This window comes from Mirounga leonina, unplaced genomic scaffold (genome assembly GCF_011800145.1).
Source record: "Mirounga leonina isolate KUSES-001 unplaced genomic scaffold, KU_Mleo_1.0 Mir_101664, whole genome shotgun sequence".
In the NCBI taxonomy this organism is placed as follows: domain Eukaryota; kingdom Metazoa; phylum Chordata; class Mammalia; order Carnivora; family Phocidae; genus Mirounga; species Mirounga leonina.
In genome coordinates, this window is record NW_023270175.1 from 24,486,663 (window position 1) to 24,510,160 (window position 23,498).

General features: G+C 41.1%; 1 protein-coding gene across 4 annotated transcripts; it reads right to left on the reverse strand.

Moving 5' to 3' along the window:
• Positions 1-1,001: 1,001 nt before the first annotated feature.
• FAM122B (family with sequence similarity 122B) lies at positions 1,002-22,887 on the reverse strand. 4 transcript variants are annotated; one of them, XM_035008917.1, is made up of 10 exons: positions 22,652-22,887; positions 20,413-20,491; positions 15,396-15,452; positions 15,044-15,087; positions 14,905-14,959; positions 14,534-14,635; positions 14,152-14,237; positions 13,354-13,415; positions 10,850-10,946; positions 1,002-2,830 (listed from the first exon to the last, which is right to left on the reverse strand). In XM_035008917.1, exons 1-10 carry the CDS (start codon positions 22,747-22,749, stop codon positions 2,761-2,763), a joined length of 750 nt encoding a protein of 249 aa, XP_034864808.1. In that variant the 5' UTR covers positions 22,750-22,887; the 3' UTR covers positions 1,002-2,760. The 4 variants fall into 4 exon arrangements, with proteins under 4 accessions (XP_034864808.1, XP_034864798.1, XP_034864790.1 ...); XM_035008907.1 differs by having other exon boundaries at positions 13,354-13,418; XM_035008899.1 differs by having other exon boundaries at positions 2,728-3,785.
• Positions 22,888-23,498: the final 611 nt, after the last annotated feature.

The following is a 23,498-nucleotide window of genomic DNA, read 5'->3' on the forward strand; positions in this document are numbered from 1 at the left end:
TGCCCAGAATGCATAACCTGAATTTAATAACCAGGAAACATCAGTCAAACCTAAATTGAGGGACATTTTCAAAATGGGCCAGAACTTTTCAAAAGATATGAAAATCACAAAAGGAAAGGCTGGGGGACTTCCAGATTGTGGGAGATCAAAGACCCATAACAACGAAGTGTAACACATTATCTTGGATTGATTCCTGGGTCCCAAGATTTTTTTTTTTTTTTTCCTTTTTGCTAAAAGAGCATTATTGGGACCACAGGCAACATTTGAATGGAGTCTCTAGATTAGATGGTAGTTTTGTATCAAAGGTAATTTCCTGATTTTGATAGTTGTAATATGGTTGTGTAGAATGTCCTAATTAGTCTTTAGGAAATGTACTGAAGCAGGTAAGGGTAATAGGGTATCGTTTCGGTAACTTCTCCGCTGGTTCAGAAGAAATATGTGAATACTTAAGTACTTACACATATGGAAGGGGGGAGAGAGAGAATGATAAAGCAAATGTGGTGAAATGTTAACAAACAGGGAACCTGGATGAAGGATGCACAGGAATTCCTTGTGCTATTCTTGCCACTTTTCTGTGTGAAATATCCCAGTTCATGTTTTTAAGACACTGAAAAGAAAATTGAGTGTTTAGAACCTGAGTCATGCAGAAAAGGCTTTTATTTTTTACCTGTTAACCCCCCATCTTATTCAGAAGACTAAATATTTTTGGAACATGTAAAAAAATGAAAAAAAAATTGTAAATAAGAAATATGTGTGGCCTTAGCAAAAACTGTCTAAATTGTCCAGTTCTACAAAATGCTCATGAAAGTTTGACAGATTATGTGGAAAGAGGTTTCTTTTTGTTTTGGGAAACAGCCCAAACTTCAATGCAGCTATTCTTCTGTGCTCCTGGTATCATTTTACTCCAAACTTGACTGCAATTAGACACAGAGCATGCGATACTGGGACACGGAGGCAGAAAATAATTATTAATACGGATAAAAGAGAGAGACTTGAAAAACTTTTACAGAATTTTATGCATGTGTACACACTTTATTAAATTTGCATTCTAAGATATACACAAGGTCAGCATTTCACAAAACTTCCTATTATTTATTCCAAAAGCAGTTATCATGAAACAGAGTATGATTATATAAGTTAGTCAAGCAAAAAGAGCATCTATAGGATTTTCTTATCATATCATCTCTTGTATTTGCTTTCAAATAGAAGCCTGAAATATGATATATTAGAATAGGAAGAGAAAATTTTACTTTATAATAATGACTTTTCAAATATTAGACTTTATATAAAAATAAAGGGGTACTGTCAACAAAGCTCATCTGAAGGTTAGCGTCTCTATCTTTTACTTATTCCAAAACAATCCCTGCATAAACTTAACTTCCTAGTCAATTTGAACAATAAAAACGAACCTCAGTTTAAACGATGAAGTGACTCATCTCGTCTCCTGGTTCTCACACTACTGTAACAACTTCATTTTCCTGTCCCAATTCTCACCCACCACTGAATTTCAAGAAATTTAAATACCATCACATTCCGAAGGTTGTTTCTTTTGAGTCCTAAGTTAGAGCCAAAAAATCATGGCCAAAAGTATCCCTTTAAGACAAAGAAGACAGTAGGGTGAAGGTGGATAAATATCCTGTAAAAGAGAAAACCATCTCTTGGCATTATATGGGCAGAAACACCTGAACGTGGTTCTTTCAGAAACAGAATAGACACACTGAATACCATCGAAGTAATTTTTCTTTAAGATGGCACGCTAGGGACCACGCTTCATAATATGTACACTGATGTTAGGCTTGAAAGCTTCTGGACTTTGCACAGGCGAAAGCAATACGAGAAATCAAGCCATTAATAATGGCCACCGTGGCGGTTATTACAGTTTAAAATCAACACCACATCTGATGCCGGACAGAACTACTTACTGCAAGCTAAGTGATGCTCTCTTGTAAGTCCAAGAGGCTAGATCTCCCTTCAAGCCACACAGGAGGACTACTCTGTGAGTGCCCTCAAAGCGCATCATCTTCCATTAAAATTCAAGAATCTTGGCCTTCAAAGGACACAGAGGCAGGAGTTTCCGTTTCTTACATTCATTTCAAAAGTGGAATATTATGATCCTAGCAGGCAAATTTGCATATTAAACACAGACAATCCAACCACGATGTCTGAACATTGAAAGAAACCTAGCACAACAGACATTTTTACACATTTTTAAATAATAAATAACACAACGATAGATTACACTCGGGTTTTGTTTGTTTTTTTTTAAATAGCTCTAGCAGGATTTTCCTCTTTTAAAAATTAAATAACTTACGGTACCTCAGACTTACTATCATGTACACTGTTCACAGCTCAAACAGCTTCTTAAAAGCAGAATGCACAGTAACATTGACTTTTTTCAGCTCCTAAAAGCTTCCCCATAGATATTAAATTGCCCTTACTAGGAGGCAACATCAACAAGAACTGGATTCGGACTCTGGTGGCAACACGATAACCCAAACACAGTCGGCAGCAGCACGCACTCACCACGCGACAAAACCAACAATTCCAGTAACAGAAAAGTAATCAGGAAAAAAAAGCAGCAATCGAAACAGTATGTGGCAATCAGACACATAAAGCCCCCTTTTCTACCCTACCTTATGACATCCATCTTTACAGCACAACACTGTACCCCAAGGCACCTCAGGCCTCATAATACCACCCGAAACAAGCTGTCAAGCTCCATGTATGCTTTTCTACACAGTGCTTTGGGTGTAAATAACATTATTCATTCATTTGTAGATGCTCCACACATCTGGTCAAGGCAGGAATTTCTTCTCCTTGATAACACCACCTAGAAACATTAACAATATTTTATATATTCCTTCGGGCAACAGGTTTGGGGAGAAAAATATCAACTGTGGTGGCTAAGGCATAAGAACCTGTGGTGAGTCATCCAGGCATCCTGTCAAGTCCATTTACATTCTCAGCACTAAAATCAATCCTCACGTCATACACTCCACCAGCAAAGCGATATGGATAGTAATGAAAGCAACTACGTGTTTCTTCCCCTCTGAGAAATGGCAAGTAAGCAGCTCAAACAGGAAAGGGAAACAAAATGATGTACTTTAAGCTGATGCAGAAAAATAAAAATTTAATATAACCGAAAGCAATCCATCTATTATTGTGAAATAAAGAGATCTGAAACTATGTAGTCAACAGAGAACAAAACAAAAACAAAACAAAACAAATCTCTCAAGCAAGAGAACTTCTGATCAACTTTAGCTGTCGTGTCACTGCTGGGAAAAAGAACTACACATCAGTGCTTTCCTTAAATGTATAGACTCCACAATAGGTGCTCTGTGAGGCACTGAGGACAAAATATATAGGTCTATATATATATATATATATATATGTATATACTCTAGGCAATCGAAAATGAGTATTGGGAGATTTAGTCACTAGATCCAAAATGAGATCCGCAAAAAGAGACATGAGTAAGGTCGCTACCCTTGTAAACTTGAACTTTTAGAGGAGAGAGATGCCGAAAAGAATGGCATCAAAGTGGGGTTTTTTTTAAGTCGGTCACACTTTAATCCTCATATGGATCAAAGTTCTCTGCGTTCCTCACTGAACATTTTACGCAAGGAACAGCAGTTAAGACGCTGAATCAGAAATGGGTAAGTCACTTGGGTGAGAGATCATCCATCAAGATGAACGGAGAGCATGACTCTGCGGTTGTGCTGCCTTTAGCCAGTGAGTCTGAGGATAAGGCACTGCTGCTACTACTGCCATCCAAAATATCTGAACTGAGGACAAAGCAAAAAGAATTATAAGCAGATGCATCTATCAGGGTAAAGGTAAACATAACATGCAACAACACAGTTTCAAGAACTCACACATCGGTAAGAGCATTTGTAAATCATACCAAGCATAAGCGAGAGCAATGAACTACATACTGTACTGTACTCAGATACCTGCACAAACAAGGTCACAGAAGTCCAAAGGAGGACGCCCAACATAGAGTAAGCGCTCCTCTTGACATGTCATGACTCTGGTGAGGGAGTTCCCTTACCTTCAGCTCAAGACACTGCTATCCTGAGATTTCGCTTCTTTCCTCCCCGTCAGCCTTCGAGTAAGAGGACTGGCTACTCACTGAGGTACCCTGCATCATCTGAAGTACTCCAGTAAGTTCACTGCTTCATGGTTCCTCTACTCCAGAACATGGCCGCTCAACTACCCTAGATTTGACCACTTCCCCCTTCGCAAGATGCTTTCAATTCAAACACTTTTTTTTTTTTCTAATTTCTCCCTGCACTGTTTGTCTTTCTTATTCTTCTCATTTGATGAATTTGACAGTTTCCTTTTCCCTTCCTTTCAGAACCCAAAGGTGTCCCTGATATCTCTACAAGCCTCCCTCAGTTACTATCCAGTTAGGCTGCTAAAAGGAATGTTCTATTGCCACAGACCCGATACCTTCACCCTCCACTGGCCTCTTGGATTCTCACAGCTAGCTTCTGCTCCCATCCTTCCAATAAAACTCCCCGTCTGGGCATCAGAGCCTCTAGAATCCAGCCCAGGGAGGCCTTACCCATCCAGCCCAGGCTCTCGTGGCTGCCGACCACCCATCTGGCCTGCTTCATAAACCTGGCTTCATACTTCAGTATTCACAATTAAGAGCCTTCACAATTTCGCACCAGGCTGCCTTTCTGGCTCGGAGTCCCATCAGTCCAACATTGTAAGTGCTATGCTCTATATCTGGCCTGAATTCACTCCTTCACTTATTCTAATATTTACCAAGGACCTGCCAAGTCCAGGAAGTATTATGCTAGATCTTAGAAATATAATGGCATCTAAGATAGACACGGTCCCTGCCCTCATGGAACTTTACAGTAAGTACAGTGGGGGACACAGGCTTTTAAGTAATCACGCTAATACATATATAATTTGTGATCAAAGCAATAAAAGCAAGATACAAAGGGCTCTGCAAGCATATAACATGCGTAACCTGATCTAATTTGGAAGAACAGGGAGGAACACGTTCCTCAAAAGTGATACTTGAGCTGTCATCTGAAAGATGGGTAGGCATTAACTAGGTCTGGTTTGGGAGGAAGCAAGGGTAGTTTTAGGAGCCGAAAGCAGGCTAGTGTGGCTGTTAAGTACAGAGAGTGAGAACACAATGAGAGACAAAGCTGGAGAGGTAGTTGGGCAGTTTTAGGATTTACACAGACACACTTTAATTCTGAAAAGGGAAGCAAGCGTAGAATTGGGAGAAGGAACAATGAATCAGGAAATATGGGTTCTAGCTGAAGTCTGGTCACTAGCTCTTTTACAAAAACCCACCCTGGTCTAATATGCTCTGAGGCTAAATATTAGGAGTCTTTAATATGATTACTTTCCTGGATCTCCAAGTTAATACATTTCCGGTGTTAAGCAACCCATGGTACATTTGGAAGTTTCTGGGCCCTATACCCTACCCCCCACCTCAACGACATGTAACGCTTTCCCCCCTCTTCTCTGCTGTGGATTGTTTTTAGGTGGAGACAGAATACAAATAAACTTCGGAAAAGTAAACATAAAAATGGAAACAGTACAGTCCACGGAACTCCCACTCTATGCTCACTGCTGTGAAATGCATCATTAATAACAGCACTTTTAAGTAAGAAGTTCGGAAAATTTAGCTGGCACTGCTATTTTTTCAACCCAATGGTAAAACAGGTCTAAAATATGAATTATTCAAACTACTGAAAGAAAGTTACACAGATAATCTAAGGCATTGGAAAATCAAAAGACCTTTATATTTGCCTTTGGAACATAGGTGATTTTTCCTCTTGCAGCATTTTGCCTAGACTAATATTAAAATGAATTTACTTTCCTAAAGCACATATTGGCCAGGCAGCCGAAGGACACGCTCTGTGCTACTTGGCAGGAAGAAACAGGCTTAGATTAAAATTTGGCCACCCGGCAGATAATCTGAATATAAATAAAGACTTTCTTATTCCAACCACCAGACTTACGGTGAGCCCTGGGTTAAAAGATTCCATTTGTAACAAGACCTGCTTGCTTAGGTGAATCCTGTATTCATTCAAAAACACAGAACATGGCTCATGAGGAGAAAGCTCTCATGTAACATGGTTGATTACCTTAAGAGAAATAAGCTAACAGGGAAATTACCAAGAAGTTACCAAGACAAAAAGAATACAAATCTGAACATTTCGTTTCATATATTCCTTTTCAGGAATTTCTTCTCTATTATTAAATATGAACATATGAAAAATTGTGTTCATTATTAGTGAAATAGCATACTTATATATAACCGCCAGTGTAATTTAGATACAGAACTTGGTAAACCGTTCACCAAGTATTTTCACTAAAGTCTAATTTTTGTTCTAATAAATCTGATACTACTACACTTGGTCATGGAAGCAGAGACTACAGGTAAATCCGTGTAAAGCAAGACTTACGTGATTTTTTTTTTTATTCACAGAGAGGTCCCTGAATAAAAGTGACTTTCACAGCGTTCATTACTAAACCTTCTATCAGGCTTTCTAAAAGCAACCAAGTACGGTCCAATTTGAGTTTATCTTTTTCCTTTCCTAGCTGAAGCTCTGTTGGAGGTGTTAATGGGCTTCAGACTAATGGCTGAAAGCCAGACAATGCAAGGAAAGCAAAGGACCTAGACAGTTCAAGTTGGACACAGTACACGAATCAAAAATGAACTAATTCTAATTCATTCTGGCCACTGAGTATACACATTGATGCAAAATCTGAACCACACATCAAAAAACACAACTATTAAGGTAGTGCCCTCAGTCAAAAAAAAATAAGGGTGAAAGTATAAGAGAATTATTAAAACATTCAAATGATAAACAATAAAATCAGGACGTCCAGTGTGACTCATGCTATTACCCATCTGGTTGAGCCACTTTGTGCCTTGTCCAGTCAATAAACTGGGTTCTATCCGATTAAGGACAGGCAGGTAAATGCACTAGAAATTAGACACAGCCCTATCAACCCCTGCACAGATTCTGGTATAAGCTAAGACTATGTGGCATCCCCTACCCCTTGGTGTGGGTTACAGTGGTCCATAGGGTAGGTTTTCTGGTCTCTACTATCTTATCTTAGAAAGATCCAACATTCTATTTCTGCATAACTTCTAAGTCTTTAAGATCACACAGTTAAATATAATCATTTCCATAGTCACCTTGGAGAGAGGAGTTTAAAAGTACCAGCACAGATGTCTAAGCTGCTCACTTAAACATGTTCAAGGTATATGTATACGTTCTATTATTAAATAAATCATGATTAAATCTTATTCTTTGTACATGTCACATATTCCTGATTAAATTTTCTTGCCATGACACATAAACCATTAAAAATAATGTGAAAACCACGAAATGAAATCCAGTGAAAAATGTTAAAATAAAACTATAATAAGGTTAAATTAGCAGTCACACTAACACTGATGCACTGGGCAAGAATTTCATGGGAGAACTTTTCCTTTCCTGTATGAGAAACAGACTATCACTTAATCTTCACCACATGGCTAGTAGCCCTCAAAACAGATCATCTTGTTCCCATAAGAATGAGGAGCAGAACAAGAGTCCACAACACACAAAAAGAATCAAAGCACCATGGAAAGGTGTACTTCCAAGCTATGATCAAATTCTTGAGGTTCGGAAGAACTAAATGCAGAATGACATAATTCCTGCCTTGTGCTTGACAACGTTCCCCAGATTTGGCTGGCAAAGATTTCAGAGTTTTCATCTAGTAAAAAATACGGTATCAAGAGCGGGCCTACTATTCCTTTGGGCAGCAGTTGCCACATTGGACACAAACCCCAAATAACTCTATACTCAAACTTCATGCTTAATTTACACTTCAAAGATGTCAGGTTTTGCTTTTTTTTAATATATTCTTTTTTTAAGATATTATTTATTTGACAGAAAGAGAGAGAGAGCGCGCACACAAGCAGGGGGAGCAGCAGACAGAGGGAGAGAGAAGCAGGCTTCCCTCTGAGCAGGGAGCCCGACGTGGGGCTCAATCCCAGGACCCTGGGATCACGATCTGAGCCGAAGGCAGACGCTTAACTGACTGAGCCACCCAGGCGCCCCAAGATGTCAGATTTTAAAGACTGTTACCTAATATATGAAGTTTAAGTTAAAGTTTTAAAACCCATCTTCCCTTTGTGGGGTGGGGCAGGGAAACAAACTATGACAACTGAAATGATGAGATACCATCTACTAATGATCCGGTACCTTTTCTGCTCCCTAAAATGTATTAAAATGGTTTCCTTGGTTATCAAGTAGATTGGCTATCCTTGGCAACAGAAACCAGAACACAGCTAGTCTGTCTCTGTTCCCATTCCTAAGAATACGGATGTCTGATCAATGAAACTGCATTACAGAGATAGGAAAAAAAGGTTTTGCAAAAGCAGGATCCAATTTTTACGGATCATGAATAACTCCTGTTTAAAATCTCTTCGTGGCAGACATAAATGTCAGCAATATTAGGATACAAGGTGTCCCCAAAGTCGGAACAATTTTAAGCTTTAATATCCTCTGGAGTCCAGACGCTACAAACTTACCAAAAACATCTTTTAAAGTTTAATTGCTTAAATATCTTTCACACTTAGTTTTGTGAATTTGGAGTAATAAATTTCTTTTTAACCTATGACTTGAGCCACACATTGGCCTGTTACTGCTCTGACTGGCCGTAAATGAAGCAAATCTTTCCAGCGTGAGGCAACGCTTTTTGTCTTTATGGATCAAAAGTGCCCTTGGTCACCCATGTCGAGGTACCCAGGGCTCTCATAGCTAGTCACAGCTCTGAGGAGAAAGAATGGGAGTAGTGGAAACAGAAATAGGACCCTCACCATAGCCCCCATCACTGACAACTTAGGCTTTGCTGTTCAGAGGAATAAACATCTGGACAAGGGGTGAGGACCCTTGGTAAATCCCAGACCCTTCTCTTTCCTTTTTTCTTTATTTGTCTGAACCTGTTTCATGGCTTCCTGGACAGTCACTCTGTGACAGTATTTTTTTTTTTAAAAATCACTTCACCCTGTACGTTTTCAGCTTGGCAAAATGCTTCCCTATCTTTTCCCTAACTTGGTTACTTGGTTAGCAACTGGGTAAGCAAAGCTATTTATAATGTCATGTGCCTATATTAAAACACACTTTACCATTAAAGTGATAGGCAGTTTCCACTAAGTATAGAGTTTCAGCCGCTAGTCCTCTTGACAAGCCTTAGAAGTTTTCTCTTTGCAATCATCTACATACCTGGAAAGGCACTCTATACCAAAATTAGCACACTGAGCTACCAAGGACAGACACAGATGAGAGAGAAGAGAGACTGTGGGGCTGAAAATAGCTAGAACAATCTAAAAGGCATCTGTTCCAAGGTTAGAACAGTACTGATCAACGAGTCTAAGAAACTAGAAGAATCTGTGACTTCTTGGTCAACCAGAAGTACAGGTTATCTTACACAAAACAATTAACATGGGATCTGGAAAGACAGAATCACTAATCCTTATACCTTATAAGTGGTGTGCATAATTCTTCCATTTAGAGGACACCATCCTTTTATTTTTAAAGTGAATGTACTTTTGGGCTCTTAAAAAAGATCCTCAGCTATAAAACTCAGGAAACAAAAAGTCCTGAAAGGCACTACACAGTTGTGTCTAGAACAACACGGGTGCTCAGTGAATTGATTAGAAATATGTACCGAGGGGCGCCTGGGTGGCTCAGTCGTTAAGCGTCTGCCTTCGGCTCAGGTCATGATCCCAGGGTCCTGGGATCGAGCCCCGCATCGGGCTCCCTGCTCGGTGGGAAGCCTGTTTCTCCCTCTCCCGCTCCCCCTACTTGTGTTCCCTCTCTCGCTGTGTCTCTCTCTGTCAAATAAATAAATATTTTTTTTAAATGTACCGAGGGGCACCAGGGTGGCTCAGTGGGTTAAGCGTCTGCCTTCGGCTCAGGTCAAGATCCCAGGGTCCTGGGATCGAGCCCCGCATCGGGTTCCCTGCTCCACAGGGAGTCTGCTTCTCCCTCTGCTGCTCCCCCTGCTTATGCTCTCTCACTCTCTCTCTCAAATAAATAAATAAAATACTTTAAAAATATTTAAAACAAAGGAAATATGTACTGAAAGATTTCAAAGTATTACCTGGCCACTGCCACTATCCCTTCCCCTTCTTTCCAATATGTATGTCAGCATCCAAGTACTCAACTTCAGGTATATGAAGTTAACTTTTGCACAAAAACACTTAAGGGCCTTAAGTTAGATACCCAAACTTGGATGAGTAAGGCTAAAGAAAATTATGTGACTAGACCACAGGAATCAGGAAGTGTATACTAACACTTGTTTTTATACTGAAAAAAAAAACAAAACCTGGGTAGGATTGTGACAGAATACCCCAAAAATTTAAAAAGATTTTATAACAACAGAAAATGCTATAGAAAATGCCATGCTTCAGAGGATGCTGGTATTCTCTGCTAAGTCAAAAGGATAAGTCAAACACAAGCAGAGCAGCTACAATCAATGCACATTATCCACAGCAACCCAGAAACTCTTTCTCACGCCATCCAGCTGTTGCCACTCTCCCACACCGTTAGCACCTACTGAGAGAGGCTGACCTAACAGGAGTTAGGAAGGAAGGTGAAGGTGCCAAAAACATACACACACTTCTAAAGGAGTACTCAATGACTTTCAAATTATCTTTTTTTTCACATTTTCTGTACCTCCATGGAGCTTTCCCCTCTACAGAGCATGAATAAAAAGCCGAATATTATTTCAAATGATCCCAATATACTTTTGATGTGGCTCTTTTTTAACAGATCATACCCTAACATCCTTTGGATTTGATTTCATTTTTTACCATGAACTGAGATCAGACAGTTGCGCAGCCTCCGGAGACAGCATACTGGTAGTGCCTTGGAAGAGCCTCTTGGGCTGGCTTTCTGTCTCCATTTCACCTAAAACAGAAAGAGATGATGCTACCGTAAAACAATTTTACAGATACAGGCATGGTGCTTAAATGGGATGATCTTTAACTAAAGCTCAGAATACTTCGTCAAGCCATTACTTCAAAGCTGTTTTTCCACGTGCTTTAAGGTGGAAGAAATATACGTCCATATAACCTCAACCAAAAAGCAAGCAGCCCTAAAAAAAAAAAAAAAAAAAAAAAGCCTTCTTATTTAGCACGCTAAGGATATAGTCATGTTCTTTAATAGAAGAGCAGAACACGGACTGCATCGGGCAAAATGAATCAAGGCTTACCCCACCAGAAATAAAGAATCCCCGAACAGCTGAAGTTCACAGTGAATAATGATTTATCCTGAGAATTAGTGAAGACTATTGATTTTATATTACTTTAATATTGGAATATTTCCTGAGTTGAAGTCAAATGGGTTAAAAAGTATGTAGTCTAATAAATGGTGTATAAATCAAAGATTGCTTTAGACTACTTAGTGAAAATGAACTTTTTAAAAAGTAACTTTGGGGGCGCCTGGGTGGCTCAGTTGGTTAAGCGACTGCCTTCGGCTCAGGTCATGATCCTGGAGTCCCGGGATCGAGTCCCACATCGGGCTCCCTGCTCGGCAGGGAGTCTGCTTCTCCCTCTGACCTTCCCCCATCTCGTGCTCTCTCTCATTCTCTCTCTCAAATAAATAAAATCTTTCAAAAAAAATAAATTAAAAAAATACAAAGTAACTTTGAATGCCCATCTGTAACTGAAAGCAATTATTAATCCATTCACGAAATTGGTGTTGTACTGGCCACCTCAATCTTATAAACTGTCTCAGAACATCTGTAAGGTAGCAGAAAAACTTTGCATCAATCGAAATAACAACATTTTGCCACCAGGAGTGCAAAGACTAAAAACCCTCTGTTAAGACAGAAAAAGCCCCTTTCCAAATAAGCTATGATTTAAAACACACAAATACCTTGGTTTGGAGGCTCCTTATCTGAGCTTTAAAATGGAATATTAAATAAAATCTAATTCTTGGGCCTAACTATATGCTCCAATGGGAAATTAGTAACTGTGAATTTACAGCTGTACAAGATTCTTCTGATGGAAAAAGATCAAGCAACAACAAATGCAACATTCATTTTTTTCTTCATATTATCAATTAATTCATATTATCTTTCTTCTGGAGCTATTTTGAAAATTACTAACTCAGGAAAGGTTATATTTTTATTTGCTTTTGCCATGCTTTAATATGGAGCTTTTAAAAGCTACTGCCTGGCTTTCAACAACCCCTCATTAGCAAAAGACTTTAGCCCTTTTCAGCAAAGAATTCCTCCATCTGCTGGTATATTTTGGAATAGCTTTGAAACCAAACAACCGTACTAATTTCACCAACTTCCTGCAACATATCAAAAATTAATAATAACAATAATAATAATGGCTTTAATTTCCAAGTGTTATTTTCACCTAACAGCTCCTGAGAAGGTTCTTAGGGTTGTAAATAATTCCTTGCAGCATTAAGGAAAAAGACTACTAGGTTATAAAATAAAATTTGTTCACTAAATACAAACATCGTCACCATATCAAAACCTATTTTCCAGAGCACACCATCTTTAAGTTATCTGCAATATTGTACTTTTTGAATCTGTGCATGATGCTGTATCGGTGGAAAGCTTCCACCAAAGCTGCAAATACCTGTTTACCTAGTATTAGGAGAGGGACTGTTTCCTGGCCCCAAAGGTGATCTGCACAAAGAAACCACTTGCTGCTACTTTTTCAAAATTATGGTTAAAACTCTTGTTTAAAATGACATCCAACACTTGCAATCATATGGGTATAGCCCCAGGAATAATGAATGACTCAACCTATGTTAATTTTTTGTGTTTTTTTAAAATAGACTCCATCAGGGGCCCTCACAGGCATCTGAAACTAGCACTGAGTGAGATCATTTTAGTTTACTACCCTGTGATTCAAAATAAGGTAATTAAGATCACCCCCATCATATCAAAAACCCTATGTGTTCGAATATGAGGCAGTCTCTCTCTGGGAGGCATAATTTGGTGGTGGCTTATATCTGAATATGCAGCATGTTTAGAGACCTATTTACTAGGACATAAGCACATACTTCTGCAACGTATTAACTTGCATTTGTTTTCTATTAAGATCACTGAGAGGCAAAATTTTTGGAATATATATTGGTAATATGAATATATGAATAAGATTCAGTTATGAAGTGCAAAAAACATAGTTATCAGATAACTAATTTACAAAACTTAGTATCCATAAAGCATATATTGGGAAGAATATTTCACATTTCTTTAGAAAAAAGGAGTCGTGCCTTGAGCTAATTTCAGACAAATTCTAATTTGTCATTCAAGCTCAACTAGGTTTAGTATCAGAAGTGTGATGCTTACCTTTTCTTTTCAGAGGACCAAGAACACTGGGCCTGATGCACTTGACTGGACTCTGACTCCTCCTGCTTCAGAGAATAAACAAACAGGAGGATGTGAAGTGCTTCTAAGATGCAAGATTAACGTTATAGCCCACCAAACAAATCAATAAAATTGACAATCATCTAGAAAACAATGGAAAATGCCTCTGCTGTAAGCTGAGGAACTGAAATACCAAAACATGATCTTAGCTGGCCTATGGCAATCTGAAACAACACGGCGTTTTAAGCTATTTTTAGAAATCATTCTATTAGACAAGATATCTACAACAGTTTTGGTTTTTTTTTTCTAAGATAAACCTTATTAAAAAGGTATTTAGAGGGCGCCTGGGTGGCTCAGTCATTAAGCGACTGCCTTCAGCTCAGGTCATGATCCCAGGGTCCTGGAATCGAGCCCCGCATCGGGCTCCCTGCTCTGCGGGAAGCCTGCTTCTCCCTCTCCCACTCCCCCTGCTTGTGTTCCCTCTCTCGCTGTGTCTCTCTCTGTCAAATAAATAAATAAAATCTTTAAAAAAAAAAAGGTATTTAGATTTGACTGCTCTACAATCTTACATTTTTTCCCTTATCCTTACAAAGGATATATTGTGTGTGTGTGTGTGTGTGTGTGTATCTGGTAAAATGCCACTGGTAGAACATAGGTGATAGGTATTATATGGATGCTCATTGTGTTCAATTTTGTTGTCTGTTTGAAAATTTCCATAAGAAAACCTTGGGGAAAAAGTTCATCAGGAGAGACAAAGTTTTGAAAGGCAGGTTCACTTACCTGGTAAAGCGTCTTGGACTAGGAACGGGACTTGGTGTCAGCCCGCTGCTGCTCACAAACATTTGTAAGGATGGTGAAAAACATTGCTAGAAAAAACGTATTTAATATTAACATAGTTCTAGTGCCCCAGCTTTCAAAAGGTTCTCATGATAATAGAAAAAACACCCTTAGAATTGCTTAGCGCGCACACACACACGAGAGAATATACATATATATTGATAGACCGTTTTCTCACGTTACTATCACTGACTTTCATTAATTTTCCTTCTAGTCATCGGATTCTTCACAAATGAGGCTGTGTGTGTGTGTGTGTGTGTGTGTATTTTAGAGAGTAAAGAGCTCAGTGTGTGAAAGAGAGTTAGCATCTTGTCAATGAGCCTACCTTTCCAAATCCTCTGGTGGGTGATGGTGCCGGAGAAACTGGAGTGAAGTCAATCCTTTTTGGAGAATATAGTTTCTCCGGCTTCTCAAAATCGCTGTCACTCTGTAAACATAAAGTGTTATTTCCTCATAATTCACAATCCAGCACATCACAGCTCTTTACTACTCAAGCATGCCTACATTTTTAGAATAGACATGTACAGACTCTAAAAAGTTGCAATCTCACGTTCTGGTGGAAAAGCAGAGATCAAAAACGAATACAAATTTGGAAACAGGGGTGGACAAAACGGTATGAAAAAATTAATGAAGCCAATGAACAACATAAAGGTTTCCAGAAAATTAAAAAACAAGTCAACATGGGATTAACATTACCAGGCTCAAGCTCTCATCCCATGATTGGCTTATCTGCATTGCGGTCTGCACTTCCCTAAAACAAACAGAAATGAAAGGCCATCAGTGCTCAGGAACAAGACATACAACCAGCTAGGCCCTGTTCTTATGAAGCACTAACCGTTCGTGTGCAGTTTCCCTGTTCATCATATCCATGCCTTCCTCCTGCAAAGATAAACATGTGCTGAAAACACAGTATCCACATCCACGCGGTTCTCTACTTCGAAGAAAATTTTAAAAGACTTTTTTTTCCTGCCTTCTTTGACACCATCACAGCACAAGCAGAACATTCTAAGACTGTCACCTCTGGCACGTCTGTGTTTTACCTGCACACTCGGGAGAATTTCCAGCTGTCTGTGGCTACCCAGAGTGGCAGCCTGACTCATGTTTAATGGATAAATCTTCAGAATGAAAATAAAAGCAAAGTGGACAATTCAGACAATTGTAGCTCTGAGCTAGGAAATAAAATTTACCCTTTTGATCTGATGCAGTCTGCTGCTAGGAACACGGCTAGGCGAGGAGGACAGCAACTGGAAAGGAAAAGTAAACATTTACTATTTTCTGAATCACAAAGCAGCAGTCGGCTGTCAGTCCCAGTGTCCAACCTCCTCCCAGATAAGATTTCATATTCTTCTCAGAGATGTAGCTCTTTAGATCACTGAACATTAACACACTAGAGGCAGGACATTCAGTCTTTGGAAAGTACACCAGGTGTCCAACCTCAAAGCACCATCTGTCACTAGACAGGCACTGACTTTAACACTTTTCCCAAATGAATGCAGGGCTGTGTACATTTACGTAAAAAAAAAAAAAAAAAAAAAAAAAGATTCCAGGCCTTGGAAATATCCATTACCCCACTTATCTAAAATAAGGAACTAGGTAAGAAGGGAAAGAAAAAAACTGATTCTAGTCATTTTAACACCAATGCACCAATGGAGGAAGGCTCAGAAGCCCAGTATAATATTCCGTCTATGATTAGGGTTGATCAAAAACACTTTAAAACTGCAATCAGAAGATTTTGCTTGTGTGATCTAAATCGATTATAAAATTTGGCCACTACGACTATCACCACAAACCCTACTTACTAGTTAAGAAAATTCAGTGTGGAAGGCAATGTGTTTTTCAGATAACTGCTGCTTTCCCTTAGATCATCATTTTTTGACAACACAAAGCTAAAATGATGGGGGGGGGGCAAATTATGTTCCCTCAAAACAATCACAATCTGATCACAAGATGAAAGGTACAATTCATCTCAACAGCTCTTACAGGGTTCTAACAGCCATAATGTAAACAACTGCTACTTATTCCCTAATTAAGTGCAAATAAATCTGTAGTGCTGGAAAACCAAGTAAGACAACGATCTTGTAACAAGAGGCCCTATCCTATCAAAATGTCTAAAAATCCTAATGTAGTGAGTAGTATAAAATGGTAATAAACTACTCCAAGTTTTTTAGGCAAAAGCTAATCTAGGTGAAATTTTTTAAAGTTATACACTAAAATGTGATTTTTACCTCAAAGGATATCCCTTCAGTACCCACCCCTTCCTCTTACTTTTTCCTCTCCTGGGCTCTGAAAACAGAAAAACTTTACGAATAAAATCCTCTTAAAGTTTTTTTTTTTTCTACTAGAAAACTAATATATGTTTACTGGTCAACTCTTAATAAAGGTCATTTGAAAAACACTAAGCGGGGTGCCTGGGTGGCGCAGTCGGTTAAGCAGCCAACTCTTGGTTTTGGCTCAGGTCATGATCTTGGGATCCTGGGATCGAGCCCCAAGTCAGGCTCCGTGCTCAGCCGGGAGTCTGCTTGTGATTCTCTCTCTCCCTCTGCCTCTGCCCCCTACCCCCAATGGTGCACGCTCTCTCTCGCTCGCTCTCTCAAGTAAATAAATAAATCTTTTTTTAAAAAAAGAAAAACACTAAGCTACTAGGCAAGTAAATAAGGCAGGAAAGACTAACAGGATACCATGGAAGAGAGCATGGATGTGTCCATCAGAGAACAAAAGAAGCCCTAGAGGCCGCGAAATCATCAGGAAAGCCAAAGATTGCAAAAAGCTGATGGCAGAGAAAGTCAGAAATTTAGATGCTTCATCTATATAATGTACAACTTGTCAACGTAGGCAGAACTGGAAAGACGACCCAAAAGGGGCACAGGGAAGAACAATGCTGTGTCTAGTACTGGAAACAAGCGTTAATGTACAGGCTGAGAAAAAAAGCCAAGTACGTCAAGGAGGGTGCTGGTTAGTGGTGTTAAGTGAAGCAAAGAGCTCAAGTGGGGTAAGAAGAGAGGCCCCTGCCACTGGCATCAAGTGGGCACTGGTGACTTTTGCAAGAACAGGTTTTTTTAAAGATTTTATTTATTTATTTGAGAGAGAGAGAGCACGCGAGCAGGAGGAGGAGCAGAAGAAGAGGGAGAAGCCAGCTCTGCACTGAGCGCAGAGCCTGAGCGGGGCTCGATCCCAGGACCCCAAGATCATGACCTGAGCCGAAATCAAGAGTCAGGCGCTTAACCGACTGAGCCACAGGCGCCCCTACAAGACAGTTTGGTGTTTTTTTTAAAGATTTTATTTATTTGAGATAGAGCAAGCGAGTGAGTGAGAGAAAGAGAGAGAGCACGAGTAGTGGGTGGGCAGAGGGAGAGGGAGAAACAGGCTCTTCACTGAGCAGGAAGCCCGACGCGGGGCTCGATCCCAGGACCCTGGGATCATGACCTGAGCCGAAGGCAGAGGCTTAACTACTGAGCCACCCAGGCGCCCCTGAGAACAGTTTTTTAATAGTATGGTGATAGAGGTAGTGAGATCACAAACAGGCTGAGTAGATGGCAAGAAACTAGGAGACAAGGAATTAGAGGCAGTATGGTGTGGATTAAGCTCTGTGAAAGCTCAGAGGGTGGAAGGAAAACAGGGAAAGAGAGACCAATGAAAAAAGACAAGTCTGTGTTCCAGATTATTAGATATGTGAGTCAGAAGAAAGTGGGAGCAAAAAAGCCAGGGAGGAAGGGACTAGAGGGGAGACAACAGACCGAGCAAAGAGACAGGAGACTCAGAAAACCTAGGAATCATTAGGACACAGCGCCACATGTGGAGGTAAAGACATTTTCAGAAGAAAGCCGACACGTATACAAGATGGCCGTCTGCAAGCTCTGTGAACAGAGAAGGGTCATCTGGCAAAAGTGAAAGGTGGAGGAAGCCCGCAAAAAATTTTTTTCCAAACTAGAATATTGCTTTGGAGAACAGCACAAAGCAAGCGGCACCTTGAGCCCAAAATGCCCAGGAAGAATTTCTCTCCTGGCCCCTCAAATGACCAATTCCTTGACATTTCCCTACTCGTAATATAGACAACATTTTTCCCCTGGTCACTAAGAAATAAAAGTTCAGTCCCCTGGTGTCCTCCTACGCCCTGCATTTACACCTAATCTGTTGTCAAATCATGAAGAAACGACCTCTGCACGTCTTCTTGTGCCAATCCCCTCCTTTCCATTTCGTTCCTCCCCTTGCTTTTGGCAGCAGACACAGGGAAGTGTATTTAAAGATTTATAGAGGGGGCGCCTGGGTGGCTCAGTGGGTTAAGCGTCTGCCTTTGGCTCAGGTCATGATCTTGGGGTCTTGGGATCGAGCCCCCCATCAGGCCCCCTGCTCAGCGGGGAAGTCTGCTTCTCCCTCTCCCTGCCACTCCCCCTCCTCTTGGGCTCTCGCGTGCACTCTCGCTCTGTCAAATAAATAAATAAAATCTTTTAAAAAAAAGATTTATAGAGGACCCTGTGATATAACAGACAAGGTGTAATCAGTGGCTACAGAAGTACCCAAAGGGTGCTGCAGAAGGCTTCCCGAACCAGAAATCAAGAGGAGAAGGGGATGGAGGGAAAGACAACATAAGGATCAACAAAGAGCAGTGAATCAACATGGCTCCTCCAGCAAACTAGGTATTTAGTGCAGCCAGAGAAAAAGGTATTTGTCAGGGGGTAGGGAGAGATGAGCCTAGACAGAGTGGACAAGAATCTTCGCATCTTAGAAAAGAGCAACAGTCAAGTGTAAACAGACAAATTCATTTCCCCTTTTTTTTTTCTACTACTGATATCAGGAACATAGCTGTGTAACAAGTGGAAACACTTTTCATATACACAGCAAAATTAAATTCTACTTTCCAGCATCCTCAGGGAAGGTGACGTGAATCAAAACTCCAGATAGCGAACATTTTCCCCTTTAAGTATTTTTAGCCACTTCAGCTGGAAATCTTTCTTGAAAGTGTTGTATCTCCCCCCCCACTTTCTTAAACAGATTTTACCAAACAGAATGGCCCTGGCATATCTCTATTCTAATCCCAGCCCTGCCGCTTACCAATTATGTGATTCTAAGCAAGTCGCTTCTATCAGCTGAGTCTTAGCTGCTGCCTCTTTTAACTGGGAAAAACATCTTTTGTCCTGCCTACTTCACACGGGTTGCTATGAGAATGACAAGTGTGAAAGGACTCTGTAACATGTAGAATACCATAGAAGCATAGGTACTACTATAATTTAAGAAAAGGTTAATGACCCAGGTATCTTTAAGAACATCAAGTATTTTATAGTTCTATGCCAGCAAGACCCTCAGGGTCTATTAACGGGCTCTTAGCCCTTGTACTAAGCCACGGGCTAATTTTTTAAAAGCCTCTTTCTGCTTTTCAGTTTTTCCCTCTCCTCTCCTCCCTTGCTAGCAGCTATTAGTATACCTTAAACCCGAATGTACCTCTTCTGATTTGCTCTTTCTCCACACTACCGAGTTGGAAGCTTATTATAATTGTGCATAAATTTTAGATGATTCAGAGGTCAGAGAGGCTCCCTATAAATAAACTGATGAACCTTTGTGCACAGACTATGGAAATCAAGCACAGCCATTCAGAGGTCTGTTTGCTTACATCTCAGATATCTTCCAGAGCGCTGCAGCTACTGGATAAGTGGGCCCCGCATGTGAAGTGCTACTATATAAAAAACCTCATCATAATTTCTCCCAATGCGACCAACTAATAAGGTGATCCCTGACAGCTCTGGCTGTACAAAACAGTCACTATTAGCGACTCTACCGGGAATATAAATACAAGCATTATAAAGGAGATCTTACTGTGGATAAATAACACTGTCCAACAGATATGTGTCAGAAATAAATACTCTGCTACAGTCTAAATGATTTTTGCTTCCTAGGACAAATAAAGACCACTTTTCTCAGCTATATTTAGAAGTTAATCCTGACTTACCTCATAACCATGATGCAAGTAGTGACAAAAAAACAATGAGTAGTTTTTAAAAATACGAAGTCCCACAGACAGGAAAAAACTTCAACCAGATCTCTTTTTTGGCACCAAAAGCTGAAAATGGCCACAGCATGAGCAAGGAAGGTAAAATGTTTTTTTTCTTTTGTGAACAATGGTGCACAGCACATCATCTTAAGAGCGAGTAACTACGTTTGAAAGAGTTTTCCCCAATCCATGCCACTAAAAATACTTACTTCTATACTTACCAGGCTATGACGGCTCATAATCGTTGTACTATTCCTCCGAGTTCTAAAGGTATAAGGTTGAAAAACCTGTGAAAGGTCACTAAAAAAATAAAAATAAAATTGTTAATGTCTTCTCATTAGATATCCGTCAACTCTCTAGTCAACAATGAAATCTTCCATGGCTCCTCATTTTGTACAATGGATAAACTCCTCACCGACCTCTTCGGAGCTTCCGTGGTGATGTGCTGTGGATCACAGGTTTGCCCAGATACTGATCTCCTCAGTGGTTGGGGGGCGGCTAGGAGAGGTATGGGGCGGAGCTCCAGACTGGTTGCCTCCAGCTGCTTCTGGTCAGAGCTCACGCCCCCAAACCGGTTCCCACCAGACATGAGCAGCCTCATCTGTTTACCCCAGAGGACCCAAACATGCTACTGCTTTCTGTGTGTGCCATGATGGTGAGAAGGGCTGGGGAAGCCCTGTTCTACAGCACATCTCCCACTATTGCCCTAAATACGTGTTCTGCCCATGAACCTGCTGTGCAACTAAATAAACATGCCTGGAGTTTTGCTCCTGTTGCCTCTTCTGCCTCTAGTGTCCTCCCTCCCACCACCATCAGCCCAAATCCTCCCTCTCCTTGAGCCCCCATTTCGATGCAATACACTCCGTGGGGCCTCTCTTCAATCCACAAACTGAATGTAATCATTCCCTCCTTTGAGTCCAAAGAGCACGATGGGAAAGGAGATGCTTGAGACACCAACTTTACCTTTTATTACAGAAAAGTGTGCGTGTGTCTTATTAAACTCCGTGGTCAAGGCCTTTTGATCCTCTTTGTATAACATCCCCGCAGTGCCTAGCAGAGTGCCATGCCCATGATAAGAAGTCAAGAAAGATTTTCAGGACTGAACTGAATTGGGCTTCAAGGGACCACTGAGATCACCTAATTCAGCTCTCCTAAGTTTCAAATGAGAAAACAGACACTCAGAAAGGCTAACTGATTCATTCATGATCACAGTTAGGGAGAAATATTGGGACTAGGTCTAGTCTCCTCAGCCCTTCTTCTGTCACATCATACTACCCTGCAAGTAATCACTTGATTCCTGATTCAAAAAACAGTGTGTTATTTCTACAACAGTCTAAATGCAGGTCAGCAGGATTGCCCCTAGTCCCTAGCAATTGCTTGCTTACCAGATTTAAAAAGACAACCCCAAAAGACTGATTTATTCCTACAGAATCAAAAAATAAATGTAGAGCTGAAGACAGCATTAGGAAAGCAGTCACTCCATCATTCCCTCAGTTTCAAAATTTAATAAAAGAAAATGAGTTAATTCCATTTTCCCCCAAAATACAGATATTATAATCAGTTTGATAGACAAGGATTACCTATTTCTTTGCCTTCACTGTGCTTGATTAATGATTTTGGCTAATTCTACTCCCATCCCCTTTTTTGGACTAATTCCATTTCTACAGGGTCTCGCAAATTAGCTCTCTACTAAGATGAATTGTCTACTTAGAAGAGTGAAATGTAATAGGCTCAGGAGGTCTGCCAACCTAACCTTCACTATCATAAGATTCTACCTTAAAATAGACCCTCTGGTGACTTATTCACATGAAAATACAAGTCTCTACCACTAAAATTCAAGGGTTGATTTTTTCCATTGTTTTCTAAAACCTGTATTTTCACTGACCTAAGCTACACGACACCCTTCCTTTTTTTATTCACTGGAATGCATTTCTGGCTGTTTTAGGATCTGAAAACATTACGACAAATCCGAATCACTTAATGTGTCATGAACATGCCACTTGATTACAAGTTATTAGATAAATTGTGATTTATTAAAGTAAATGCTCTGTTAATGCCAGGGTTCCTAAACTAAGCTTAGAAATAGCAGCTCTTAGAGACAGGTGTCAAGTTGCAAGTCTAGTTCCAGGGGCTTCAGTCTGACATTCAGTGGTGTAAATTAGGCAGAGCAAGCAACCTGTTAGAAGAGCCAGAAGCTTCTTGTAGATCCTTTCAGAGTGGGCCAAGAGAGCCCCAGGTAAAGAGGGCCCCATTTTTCCCACAGTTCCCAGAGTTTGGGGTCAAACTTTCACTCCACCTTGGGACCCAAGTCACTGTGTCAAGCAAACAAGTCCCCACACCCTCAGTTTAGAAAACCCAAACGAGCGCCAACTCTCACTTTAGGGAAAGAAGATTGCTTGCAGGGGGTCGAGGAGCCCCTGAACCCCATACCCGTACTTCATCGTCCCCAGCCCGCCTCACCTGAGCCCATGGATCAGGGGAGCGCTGCTGGATCTCCTCAGGGTGCCCCCATCAGATGCATCAGGCTCAAAGTCCAGCTCCATTTTCTCCTGAGCCATGTCGGAGACTTGCAGGCAGGCACAGCGGACAGTGCTCAGCTCCTGGTGCTTAGCTATGGACTCCCAAGACTCTCACTGCAGGACTGAGCTGCTGGGGACTGGCAGCTGGGGGCGGGGGCTAAGGGGCGGAGGCTTGGGGGCGGGGGCTGAGGGGCGGAGAAAAGCAGGAGAGGAGGAGGAGGGAACGAGGATGAGGATGAGGAAGGGAGGATGACAGTGAGTGAGGGGAGGAGGAGGGGGGGTGGTAGTGGAGAGGGAGGTGGTGGTGGTGGTGGACGGTGACAGAGTAAAGGAAGAGGATGGAGGAAAGAGGAATGGAGGGAAAAAGAGCAAGAGGCAGGAAAAGCGGATAGATGGAAAAGCAGGAAAACAGAGAGGGTAAAAGGACAGGATCGGGAAAGGAAGAAGATGGGGGAAAGGAGGAGGACCGAGGGGGAGGAGGAGGGCAGGGTGGAGGGAAAAGAGGAACACGAGGGAGGGAAAGAAAAAGACGAGGTATGGGGAAGAGGAGAGAGGAAGGAGAAGGAAGCGGACAGAGGGAGAAGAGGAGGGGGAGGAAACTAGGCAGCGGCGGAACTCATGTTGCTATCTTTCGGCCGACGACCTCAAGCGGGGCCGGGCTAGAAACACCGCAGCTGCCCGGGCAGCGCTAGCACCGAAAAGCTGACAGTCGGGCAGGGCCCGGCCGGGTGGCCTCGACGGCTCCAGCTCCCCATGCTCGGGGACCCGGTCCAGCCCCCCATGCTCTG

What these genes read in the sequence shown, in the direction of transcription:
- FAM122B (XM_035008895.1), bottom strand. Translation starts at nt 22,749, where the DNA reads ATGGCTCAGGAGAAAATGGAGCTGGACTTTGAGCCTGATGCATCTGAT. An exon ending in AGGGAAACTGCACACGAACG is followed by an intron (nt 14,960 to 15,043) that starts GTTAGTGCTTCA and finishes TGTTTGTTTTAG; the next exon opens with GGAAGTGCAGACCGCAATGC. An exon ending in CTGTCTGATCTCAGTTCATG is followed by an intron (nt 3,786 to 10,849) that starts GTAAAAAATGAA and finishes CTTTGTCCTCAG; the next exon opens with TTCAGATATTTTGGATGGCA.